The sequence below is a fragment of the Mustela nigripes genome, chromosome 9 (assembly GCF_022355385.1).
Source record: "Mustela nigripes isolate SB6536 chromosome 9, MUSNIG.SB6536, whole genome shotgun sequence".
NCBI lineage: Eukaryota > Metazoa > Chordata > Mammalia > Carnivora > Mustelidae > Mustela > Mustela nigripes.
The window spans coordinates 88087255-88099073 of record NC_081565.1 but is presented as its reverse complement, the minus strand read 5'-3'; the positions used below and the strand labels follow the sequence as shown (position 1 = coordinate 88099073).

At 62.3% G+C, this 11819-nt stretch overlaps 1 protein-coding gene across 1 annotated transcript in view; it reads right to left on the bottom strand.

The window, feature by feature from the left end:
* PHF2 (PHD finger protein 2) overlaps positions 1 to 11819 on the bottom strand; it is a 37387-nt gene that overhangs the window by 12074 nt on the left and 13494 nt on the right. Inside the window, exons 4-12 of the mRNA XM_059410151.1 lie at positions 10404 to 10564; positions 8767 to 8908; positions 6257 to 6443; positions 5360 to 5522; positions 4824 to 4911; positions 4389 to 4495; positions 3185 to 3276; positions 2040 to 2129; positions 1030 to 1398 (exon numbers count right to left, since the gene is read on the bottom strand). Coding sequence (XP_059266134.1) covers positions 1030 to 1398; positions 2040 to 2129; positions 3185 to 3276; positions 4389 to 4495; positions 4824 to 4911; positions 5360 to 5522; positions 6257 to 6443; positions 8767 to 8908; positions 10404 to 10564 — 1399 coding nt within the window. The remainder of the gene's footprint in view (positions 1 to 1029; positions 1399 to 2039; positions 2130 to 3184; positions 3277 to 4388; positions 4496 to 4823; positions 4912 to 5359; positions 5523 to 6256; positions 6444 to 8766; positions 8909 to 10403; positions 10565 to 11819) is intronic.

Below are 11819 nucleotides of genomic sequence, written 5' to 3'. Positions count from 1 at the left end.
CATCCATCATCCGTCCGTCACCCGTCCGTCACCCGTCCATCATCCGTCCGTCATCCATCATCCGTCCGTCACCCGTCCGTCACCCGTCCGTCACCTGTCCATCCATCATCCTTCCATCATCCGTCCATCATCCGTCCGTCATCCATCATCCGTCCGTCATCCGTCCGTCATCCGTCATCCGTCCGTCATCCGTCCCCCGTCCGTCATCCGTCCGTCATCCGTCCGTCGTCCGTCATCCATCAACCACCCATCATCCGTCCATCCATCATCCTTCCATCATCCTTCCATCATCCATCCGTCATCCATCATCCGTCCGTCACCCGTCCATCACCCGCCCACCCACCCGTTCTTGCACTCTCCCCCCTTCTTTCCTTCCTCTCTCCCCCTTTCCTGCCACCCATCCATCTGTTCATTTGTTCGTTCATCCATTCTCTTTGCCTTAAGGATGAGAAAATTGATGTGCCCCAGTGCAGCCCTGTGATGTCGGCCCTAGTGAGCCTGGTAAGCCAGGGCCACCACCGACCCGCCCCCACCCCCAGCTAAGAAGTGGGTAACAACCTCCCACTAGCAGGAAATCACTCAGTGAGGCTTGGTCTTGGGCTCATGGCCCCGAAGCCCACACTTTAGGGCCTCTGGTCGTACTGGTAGGTCCCCAGGGCCAGGTCTGCCTCTCTCACGGCCTGTAGGGGCTCAGGCCCCTCCAGTAACTGCCCACATCATCAGTCCCCTTTCCGCCTCCCTACTACTCTCCACTGGGCACCGGCCCACCTTCAGATCTCGGCCAGCACTTGGGTCTCAGAGACGATACAGCCAGCTCGTCCCCCCAGGCGACCCTGCGTGGTGCCCCTCCGTCCCAGCACAGACCCCACTGCCTTCCCTGTGACGCTCTCTCCCCACTGCGCCAAGCTCCCTGGGGCACAGCCCACCCGCCCCAAGCCTCCAGCCCAAGAACTCCGCAGCCCCAGCTCCACCCAACAGGGGAGATATCTGCGGACCTCCGGCCACCGGCGGCAGGGTGCGGCTACCTACCTTGCCTTTCTTGGGAGGCTCAATCTTGGTCAGCGCCTCCTTGGTGTGGGCCTCCAGCAGGTCCAGGTTGGGGATGGTGGGCGAGGCCGCGCCCCTGCACTTCTTCCCTTTCTTCTTGCCCCCATCCTTGAGCTTCAGTGGCTTGGGCGGCTTCGGGGGTTTGGGGGGTTTGGGGGGCTTGGGAACTTTGGATGGCTTGGGCATCTTCACGGTTTTGGGAGTCTTTTTTTTGGACACTTTCTCCAGGAAGGACCGAGGAGGGCTGGCCTCAATAGGAGACGGGGGCTCCTCTTTCTCCCGATCCCCGAAACAGACTTCATCTGAGGAGATTGCGGGGGTCACTTCGGGTCGGGCGGCCTTGGAGGCATTCTAGGGAGAGGAGAAGAAGAGGTGGCCTCCCTCCAGCAGGGCCTCAGCCCGGGCTGTGGCTGACGCTCCAACAGAAAGGACCTCCGCCCACACTGTCATACAACACATCTGTCTACACCACCGGCTAGACATGTTCACATCTATCCTACAACTCTCGTGTGACACGCTCACATCTGTCCCTACCACTGTGTGACACACTCGCATCTGTCTGATCACTGTGTGACACGCATTTATCTACAGCATCGTGCGACACGCTCACATCTATCTACACCATCGTGTGACACACTCATCTACATTACCCGTGTGACAAGGTGCCACTTGTCTACACCATCAACCACTTGACCCCTCCACCTGCTGGGTGGAGCCACCATTCTACGCCACGGCACGAAGAGGCTAGGAGCAGTCAGGCTCACACAGGCAGGGTCTCCAGCGGCTTGAACCGTCCTGTCTCCAGACCCCTCCCCACCCACCTGGGGAGCTCCGGCTGGGAGGCCACGGGCAGCCACAGGTGCCTTGGAGTCCCCATCCCGCCAGTGACACTGCCTTAGAGAGCCGCGGGAGGAGCCATCTCAGACAGTCCCTGGCAGGCAGGCAGAGGGTCCCCGGGCCAAGGCTGGCCGTCCCCCCCGCATCAGTCCTACCTCGCTAAGGCGGATCTCTTTGGCGAGGTCTTTGATGAGCTGGGAAGGTTTGAAGTGCTCCGGGAGCTCGTCCTCATGCTCTGCCAAAGCCTGAAGAGCAGCACACGTGGGGCCAGCAGTCAGCTGCCCGGTCCGGAGCCAACGTCCACCCACCCCAGGCCATGCTGCCCCTGCCCCTTGCCACTCACAGGGTCCCCAAGCAGGCTCGACAGCCGAGCATCCTGACTCACCCACACTGTCCCTCCAGGTCCTCTCCTGCCTAACAACCCAGCACCCCAGCAGCCCAAATGGGCACGTAAGAAGGGCTGCCGCAGGCAAAGAATGGCTGCATGGGTCCTGCACTGGTCAGCCCCTAGCTGGACATCAGCTCATAAGAGGGCCCTGCCACCACCCCTCTCCACAGGGGGAGTAACAGAGTCCCAGAGAGAATGAGGTGCCTCAGGCCACCAGCAGCTGAGCAGTGATATGGGCCATCCTCTCTTGCTGGGCACAAGGCGGCTACCATTGGGAGAAGGGACACCAGATACGGTTCCAGGCCTCGAGGCCAGATATGTGGCTGTAGGACAGCCCTGGGAGGTCACCAGACAGCACTGCTGGAGTGCTCAGTGCCGGGGGGCGGGGGCGCGGACAGGACAGTGCTGCTTCGGGGGACCATGTGGGGGAACAGGATAGCGCTGCTGGGAGGCCATGCTGGGGTCAGGACAGTGCTGCTGGTACGGGCCGGGGGCGGGGGGGAGCATTGGGCATACCATCAGGGGTAACGTGGGGGTAAAATGCCATGTGCTACGGGGGCCACAATGGGGAGACACAGTACAAAGGGAGGCCTACATCAGGAGTAAAACCCACTTCAGAGCTGATGCCTAGGCTAGCCAGGGAAGCCAAGAGGCTCTTCTCTGTCCTGCCCTGACCCTAACCCAGCCCCAGCCCTCGGGTGCACTCAGCCCCCTCTCCACCCCGCACCCTCCTCCCACGGACTCTCCAGGCCCCCTGACCTCCATCCCTCAGTCCCTGATCTGCTTCCCAGCACCCTGCTCCTGCTACAAGTGGGCAGGGGGACACCCAGCAAAGGAAGGACCAGCACTGGGGAGGCTCCCCACCAGCCACGCTCCCCTCTAGTTGGGGACACACCTGGCCCACATCCCTACCTGCTTTTTCGTCCATGATCTAAAAGCACCATTGAGAATTTTAGCTCCTTGGACTAAATGAGGGGGCAGCTGCTTCCCAGACTTGTGAGAACCTGGCGGGAGGTAGAGGGGTTGGGTCAGAGGAGGGTGGCCGCCTGCGGGCGATCTCACATGGTGGGTAGGGGGCGGGGTCAGGGCTGGACCTCCACCCACTGCCACCTGCCCAACTGCCAACGGTCCCTCTTGGAACCTCAGAGCCCTGTCCGAGACGCCCTGTGCAGGGCAGGACAGCCCTCCCACTGTCCATTCGCCGGGGCTCCCAGGCAGGCAGCCCAGCTCGCCCCCTGCCTTTCCCCTGGCCCACTGGAGTGAGGGGCCACAGGTATACCCACACCCCATGTGCTCCTGCACAGCTGTGGTGGCTGGGACCCCCACTGTGGCCACCGGGACAAGCATCGCCCCTGAGACACCCTTGGAGGCTGGGCGAGCCCCGCAGAAAAGGGACAAGGCGCCCCCCTTCTGGCCAGGGAGCCACAGGCAGAGCCGTCAGATCTCTCAGCCACCAGGTCACCGGCTGCTTCTCTGGGCCCCGGCAGAGGGGCGGACCCAGGGGTCAGCGGCCGCCCTGTCAGACCGCCCAGGGTACGGCTCTGCCGGCGCGGCTCCTATCCCGCCTCCCTGCCAGGAGCCCGGACTGCAGCCCCCATGGGCTCCCTCCTAGGCACGCCCTCTGCCAGCGGGAAGCCCAGGGATCTCAACATGGGGACGGACAAGCCAAGATCAAGGTCCATCTCTTTAGCCTTCCCACCGGCTGGAGTCGGTTTACAAAGGGCTCCAGACCAGGTGGCTTCAGCCTGCAGGGGGAGCGCAGCCCAGCCGCCGGGAGCCAGGCACCCACCATGAAGCCCGGGGAGGAGGACGGGCATGCCACAGGGGTCCCTCAGCTTGCAGCCGGGGCCTCTCAACTTCCCCAGGGAGCCCCACCGGCCATCTCGTGAGGCGACACACGCCAGGCCTGAGAACACACGTCCCAGCCAGCATTCTTAAAAAAACACCAACAGCCCCGCGGGCGCCATCCAGCCTCGTGCTACCCTGCAGGGCTCAACCCGGACTGGGCTCTGGCCATGTGAAGGCCCAGCCACCACCCACCCTCATGTCCCCGAGCTCCGCACACAAACGAGCCACCCGGAGCCACCGTCAGAGAGGCCAGCCCGCACACCCATACCTTTGAATGCCTCCAGCAGGTGCTTTCCCATGTACCAGCAGGCAGTTTCAAAGTTGGGAAACTGCGTCAGGCTGCCCAGTTTCAACCTCCTTTCCACTTCATATGCTCTGGAAACCATAGCAAAGAATTGTCCAGGGCATTCAGCTCTGAGCAGCTGACACTAAGGGCGAACCCACGTCATAGCCACAGCAAGGCCACACCAAGGCTACGCCACTCAGGCCTCCCCTCTGCAGCAGGGTGGAACAGGGGACCACATGGGAACGAGTGCCCTGCGTGAGGGTGAGCCTGTGGGCCAGTGCCCAGGGAGAGGCCTTTCAACTCTAAGGGCCCTCTAAGGGCCACAGAGGCTGCCCAGGGACCAGGTCACCCAAGGGCAAATGGGGGGGTGCCACCACGCTGGCCTGGCAACAGGGACCCCAGCAGGTGTGGGCCTACCTCATCTGCATCTCCACGCTCAGGCTGTGCAGGAAATGTCCCGCGAAGGCCAGGCAGTCCACGGGAGTGAGTGTGGCATAAATCCAGCCTGGAAGGCAGGGGCATGGTTAGCCCCTGACCTCGCCCTCAGGGAGGGCTCCCCACTGCAGCTTGGGCTTAGGTCATCCCGCCTGCCCTGGGGCCCCTGTCCACCCTGGTTGGCGGCCCCCACACCCTCTTCCTGCCCTGTGATGGGGAGCCTGCGTCCACGCTGGCTTTCCTGTCTGGCACCGACCCAGGAGCTGAAGTAACCCGCCCCGCCTGCCCCAAGTCAGCTGCCCAGCAGCTCCGACCCACACACACAGGGCTAGGAGACAGGGCAGGGTAGTCACAGCCCAGGGGAATGGGCTCGCCCCTAGACCATCCCTGGACACAAGCCTCGGCCAGGAGCGTCCCCCTCCTCCAATATCACAGGTGACGGCTGAGCGGGAGGCCTGGGGCCAGGGCAAAGGCGGGGAGCCTGGCGGGGTGGATGGGGCGCGGGACAGGGCACTCACCCGAGGGGATGAAGAGTGTCTGGCCCTGCTTGAGGGTGCACTTGTAACATCTGTCCACCTGGTCGGCAAAGAACATCTCGCTGTGGTTCGCGGCCGACTGCCAGCGCTCGTACAGGGAGATGTTGGCTGAAGCCGGCTTGATGAGATAGAAGATCTTCTCCCCCTGCCAACAAGAGGCCATTGGCAGAGCCCGAGGCAATGCAAGGACAGTGGGGGTCCCCGCGGTGGGTCCAGGTGTGAACACTGCCCCTTCCCTGAAAGGCGGGGCCATGTGGGCTTTGCAATGCATGGTTTGTGAGCAGGGATGAGTGCGGCACAGGAGCCCCGCATGCCACACGCCGTGCTCATGCGACCCTGGGACCGTCACGTGTGCCACGGGGCAGCAAAGGTGGGACCAGCTGTCCGATGAATTTCAAGAAAGCTCTGCTCCTGAGAGCCCTGGGGTCAGGGCTGCTTTGCCCTGCAGGACCCAGAGCCAGAATCATAAGCTGAGCCGCCCACCCCATGTCGGGCTTGGGCAGGTGTGGGGAGACCCCAGTGGGTGGTTGAGCTCAAGCCCTAGGATCCCCTTGTTCGTCTGTCTTCACATCTCCCTTCTCTCCTGACAGGAGCCTCCAGCCCTGCTCCCATACTCGTGTGGGCCCCTCTTCCAGGAAGTCCTGCCAGCACCACATCCTCCGCCTTGGGTGTGCACACCACAGAGCCCTGGGCTGCACTCCAGTGGGCCACCTCTAATTGCTTCATGAACCCCCCTCCTCAGAAACACGCAACATGTGACCCCACCCCTCTGCCTCCCGAGGGCCAGACTCCGCGTCCCTTCTGGAGAAGCTGAGCGCTGGCCCAGCTGGGCTCGTGGGGACTGCAGGTGGCCCTGTGCGTGGAGCCGGGTGAGCCTACCTTGAGCACGTGGTACCAGGCAGAGGCGCCTCCTGAGTCGATGTGGAAGTCGGTGTAGCTGTCCTTCACGCAGATGAGACAGTACTTGGTCACCTTGGGCTTGGCCAGCAGCGCGTCATCGGGCCAGCAGTTCTCTACCCACGACAGCTTCTTAACAATGTCAGGCGGCTCCACGAAACTGGACATCCTGGGGCAGATACAGGAGGAGGGGCACCAGTGACGGGACGTCCGCCAGGCCACCTGGCATGAAGAGGCTCTGGGGCCATGTCCCTCACCTACTTCTCTATCCCGGGCTATGTGGCATCACTCTTGCTCTACAGACAAGCAATCTAAGGTTCCCGGGGGCAGAGGGAGCCCAGCTGCCGGGTGTGGCCATGGCAGGATCTAACACAGGTCTCCCACGGGAAACCAGAGACCGCCACTCCCTGGGGAGCTGGAGGTGACTGTCTGGGCACGGGGGCGAGGGGGCAGGGGGCAGACGGCATGTCTCGCACACAGTCCAGGCGCTCCCAGGCATCCCTCGCACGGAGAAAAGCGGCTGCTCTCCAGAACGGGCCAACGGGCTGGGGATCACTGTCCAGCCAGCAACTCCTTTCCAAAGAGAACAAGGGAAGGCAAAGGTGCCCTTTGCGATGAGATGCCGCCATCCCGATGGAAACACACAGTGCCGCATCACCACTGCACAGCCCGCAGTCCCTGGCAATGAGAGCCCGGTGCCCTCGCTGCCCCAGGCAGGACCGAACTGCACAGCCCCACACTGAAGGCCATGCCTGCAGGACAAGACGGTCCTGAACTGCGGACCTGGTCCAGCGACCCCGACCTCAACAGCCTCATCAGCAGACCCTCTTCCTTTAACTCTCCACCATGTCCCCGGGGTAACATCCCCCTCCCCGCTCCCCAGGGTCCTTCTTAACTAGTCCAGGCCCCTGGTGCCCTGGGGCCCTCTTGGTCCTCTGAACACCACCCATCAGGGCTTTCCAAAACTGCCACGAATGTCCTCTCCCTGCTTGATGGCTCCTCGGGTACAAAGCTAGCCCATTCTCCTGCCACCAAGGCTAGTGGCTCCCTGCAGTCTCCCAGGGCCGAGGGGTGGTATCCCAAGGCCCCCAGACACCCAAGGCCACCGTGGGTGCTGTGCAGAGGTAACCATGCATGTTTGCATCACTGACAGTAGGCACATCACTCTCCTTCTGTCACAGCAGTTGCTTCTGGGGTTAGGGGACATGGGAGTCACTGTAGGACCCCCGAGGCCGCAGACCCGGAGACCGCCACAGATAATCCGTGCGGTCAGGCCCGGCCCTTGCAGCCCCAGCTGACATCCCCAGGCACAGACCGCACTGATTAACTGGAGGCCACCCTCTCCCTCTCTGGTGGTATAGACCAGAGTCCCAGCTGCGCAACAGCCCGGTGGGAAGTGTGTGTGACCTCCGTGGTCCTCTGGTCAGGTCTGAGGACCCTCGAGGCACCACACATTCTCTGCCAGCGAAGGGGTGGCCCCGAGAGGCCCCAGGAAAAACCCTAAGCCAAAGCATCCAGTCCCCTGGCTCTGCACCCGGCAGCTCTCTATGAAGACCCAGGCTGCTCATAGCCCAAACTAACAGTGATGTTCCCGAGCGTGCTCTCTGGGAGCAAAGCAACACGCCCACCACAACTCAGCCTGAGAGGAAATCCTTGCTGTGAACTCTCAGGCAGTGGCTTTGTCCTGATACCATAAGCCATCCTATTTCCCTTTATGCCTTTGCTGTCAGGAAGCTCACACAGAACCCAGCAGCCGGCTGCAACATCCTGCCGGGGCTCGAGGCACAGGTCTGTACTCTCCGTCTCCATGAGGCTCCAGAAACTCTCCTACCTGACCTTCTGCACGTGATCTATCTGGCTATGCCCTGAGTTTCCCAGAAGTCGGCAAGACAGGAAGGACCCAAAAGTGAAATCACACGTAAACGAAACCACTGTCACCAAGTCGGGCCCTGCGGTGAACAAAGGGCCCAGCTGGAGAGCAGTAGGGATTTGGCCGAGGGGCAGGAAAGGGGGGGCCACGCCACGCCGGCCTGCCTCCATGACACAAAAACCTGGACCTCAGTGGGCCCCAGTCAGCCACGGAGCCTCACGCCGGACCCTCTGCCCTGGGAAGAGCCGTGAACTGGGCGGGCCCAGCCGGTGGAACTCGGGCTGAGATGGCAGGAGGGGCCGGGGCACAGCACGACCCCGCAGGGCTGCAGGTGTGAATCTGAGGCTGCGTCCGTGGACATGTGCAGGCCCGTGGGTCAGTGGGTACATATGTGTGCGCATGTGGAGACGTGTGTGGCTGTCTGCACAAGTGTGTGAGCGTGAGTGTACGCATTCGGGAAGAATCGACACCACGCTGTTAACTCACAGCTCTTTCCAGGGGGCGGGGGGATGGGGAGCTGGAGGAGGATCCGGCCCCTGGTTGCTCATTTTCTGTTTGAACTGGTCACAGTGCCTAAGAAGAGACCCTGCCGCAGGCGGCCCGGGGGCTGGCGGGCGCTCACCTGGTGTCGGAGAACTCGAGGCTGGTGAGGTTGAGCACCCGTTTGCGATTGGTGCTGTAGTAGTAGTCCACGAACTCCTTCAGCTTCATCTTGCAGTCTTTCTGCTTGGCGACATCCGTCACGTCAACGCTCCGCTCCGGGCCTGCAGGCAGGGCGGGGGGACGGTGAGCGGGGCAGGATGTGCCGGGGAGGCTGCCGAGTGGGGCTGGGCCTGAGGCTCAGGTGCCTACCTCTGCCCGCACGCGCTGCCCCCGCCCTTCAGCCACGGCGTGGGACCCGGGGCACAGGAGGCCGCTGACATGCGGGCCCCAGTGAGGGTGGCCACGATAGCAAGTAAAAACACAGGACGTGAGGCACTCGTGAACTTCAGACAAGCAAACGACAAATATGTTGTTAGTCTGAGCACATCCCAAATAACACCCGGAACGTGCTTATGTTTTAAAAATTAAAAAAATCAAAAAACCATGTTTCTAGGGCACCAACTTATTCTGAAAATGGGTAAGTAAAAGGAAGAACATTTTTCCTGCATTTCCTGTAGTTGACCAGGAAAAAGATCAGGTTAGGAATCACCGGTGACAGGAGACTCCAGACAGCCCAGGACCTGACAAGGGCAAACACGTCCCATCCGACTCCTAAGTACTTGAGGGACAAAGACGCACAGAACTCACAGCCTTGGCCTTCCTGACAATCCGCCGGGGCCACGTGGACCCCAGCTGCGGGCACAGAGGAGCTGGCCCGTCACCACTCAGGCACCTCCCAAGCCCCACAGAAATCCCGGTGTCCACCTGAAGGCAAACCCGAGCATCTGCCCAGGTGGGGCAGGAACCACTGGGGACATAGAAGCGGGTTACAGGACACCAGAGGCAGATTGTGGGATGTTCTAGACCAACAATGTGATCCTCCAGCAACCTCGGGAACAGAGGCCTAGGGGCATAATCACCAAATGCGGTGTGCGATTCCCGCTGCCCGCCCAGAAGGTGTGCAGGGGGCCCTGGGGGAAACTGAGGCAGGGCTCTGGTATGCGTCATCAGTGCCATCAGCTCCACCGAGTGCAGGCCCAGGGCCCTAACACCGTTCTCACGCCGTCTGTCAGAGGCAGGGGCGACACGGCTGTGGGCAGGATGACACCGGCTCACAGGTGCGGAGAGCTCAGGGAGTGCTCGGTGCCAGGCAGGCAGGCCCTAGACCCCAGCTGTCACTCCAGGGGTGCGGCCTCACCTAGGCACTGGGCATTTCTCCCTCCCTGCCACCGGAGGTGGGGTGGGGCACAGGCATTCTCAGGGTCTTCCCTCCTCTTGCCCTGGCCACCCTGCCATCCCCATGAACACCCTGAGCCCCAGCCACCACGAGGGCCTCAGAGCCTAGCCATGCGGGCTGCAGTCACATGGGCACCACTGCTGGGGGGAGACGGCCTCAGAGACCAGGCCAAGCACACAAAGGCACTGCTCTCCACCCACAGCTGCCCCAACAAGGGTGTCCACAATGAAAGGGCCCCTTTCAGCCCCCATTTTGCAGCCAGAATAACTGAGGAGGGACAGCCAGGGTCACACTCCATTTAGTGGGACATGCGTTCTAACTCCCAAAGGGAGCACGTGGCACAGGGACCAGCCGGGACCTTCGGCAAGCAGGCCACTCACCCACGTAGTTCTCGACGTCGCTGACATAGAAGGTGGGGGCCGGGACCGCCAGGCCCAACCCGTCTTTCTTGGGGACGAGGATGGGTTCAGCGAAGCCGTGCTCCTCCATGTAGCCCAGAGTGAGCTGGCTGCCTGGCACGCGGACCACCACGTCTTCCGCGCTGTGGGAAAAGTGGGGGTCGGGGGTCATGTCGGCCAGCGCCCCCACCCCGCAGCTCCAGGACAGGCCTGGCTGTGGCCTCAGGGCCAGAAACACGAAGCCCCAGCTCCTGCCTCCCGCATGTTGGGAGGAGGCCTTGCCTGCAGCCCCACACCCAGGGCTCCCGGGGAAGCCACGGTGCTCAGACAGGGCCATCAAGGTCCAGGAGGCCCAGGATGGGGACATCCAGAAAACCAGAACTCCCCCCCGTGGCAGAGAAAGGCAGACGTGTGAGTGAGGTCTCTCCCTCTCCTCTCCTGGTCTACCTGCCCACCCTCTATTCCCCGCGACTCCTCCCTAGTGCTCGATGGCACACCCTGCATAAGGCTGTGGTCGGGCCTGAGGACACGGTAGATGGAGACAAACCCCTCTTCAGGGAGAGCCCACCCCCAAGACAAGCCAAGCACAGGACCTACGGGCAGCTGTGTGCTGGGCACTGCACGGGGGACCAGGGACCTTCGGGACCCAGCTGGAACAGCACCAGTGGTGAACCTAGAGACCCTAGAGGGGCATGTGAGGCCGTAAGCCCACAGCTGAGAGTAGACAGAGCTGGGGCGGGCTGGGGTGGGGGGATGGTGGCAGGAGTCCGGGTCAGAGCGGCCCATCCAGGCCTGGAGGGTCAGCAGGGAGCAGCACAGGCCCTGGGGTGGGCAGAATGTGGCCAGGGTGAGCAGGGATGAGGGGCCCAGTGACTGGGGGCCTGTCTGCCCTGATGAGGGCTTCTGCCTCATGCCAAGAACACCGGGGAGCCACGGCACAGCTTAAGCAGGGCGACCATAGTTAGCGGTCAGTCCAATAGTGGGAATTTGCAGGCGGCAGCCCAGAGCTGAGCTGACACAAGCTTGGGCTGAGGCAAGTGTCAGATTTGCCACAGAAGCGCCCCTCAGACAGATGGGGCAGGAGCTCAGAGGACTAGAGTCTGGAGAGGGGGGCTGAAGCTGCTGTCCAAGGGGCAGTCTGGGAGGCCAAGGGAATGGATGTGAACTCTGAGGGCAGAGAGACAGCAGGGACCAAACTCTAAGGGAGAGCAGTCAGCAGGAGAGGAGGCGGGGCAGATGGCAGTATCATAGCTCCAAGGAGGATGGGGCTTGAGAAGGGGCCCCAGGGCCATGTCCCACCAAGGGGCCAGTGAAGGTAAGGATTGAGGAGACCCCCAGGGTTGAAGCACATGGTGACAGGTCATTAGGCATGGACGAGGTGCGAGTGGCACATGAGTG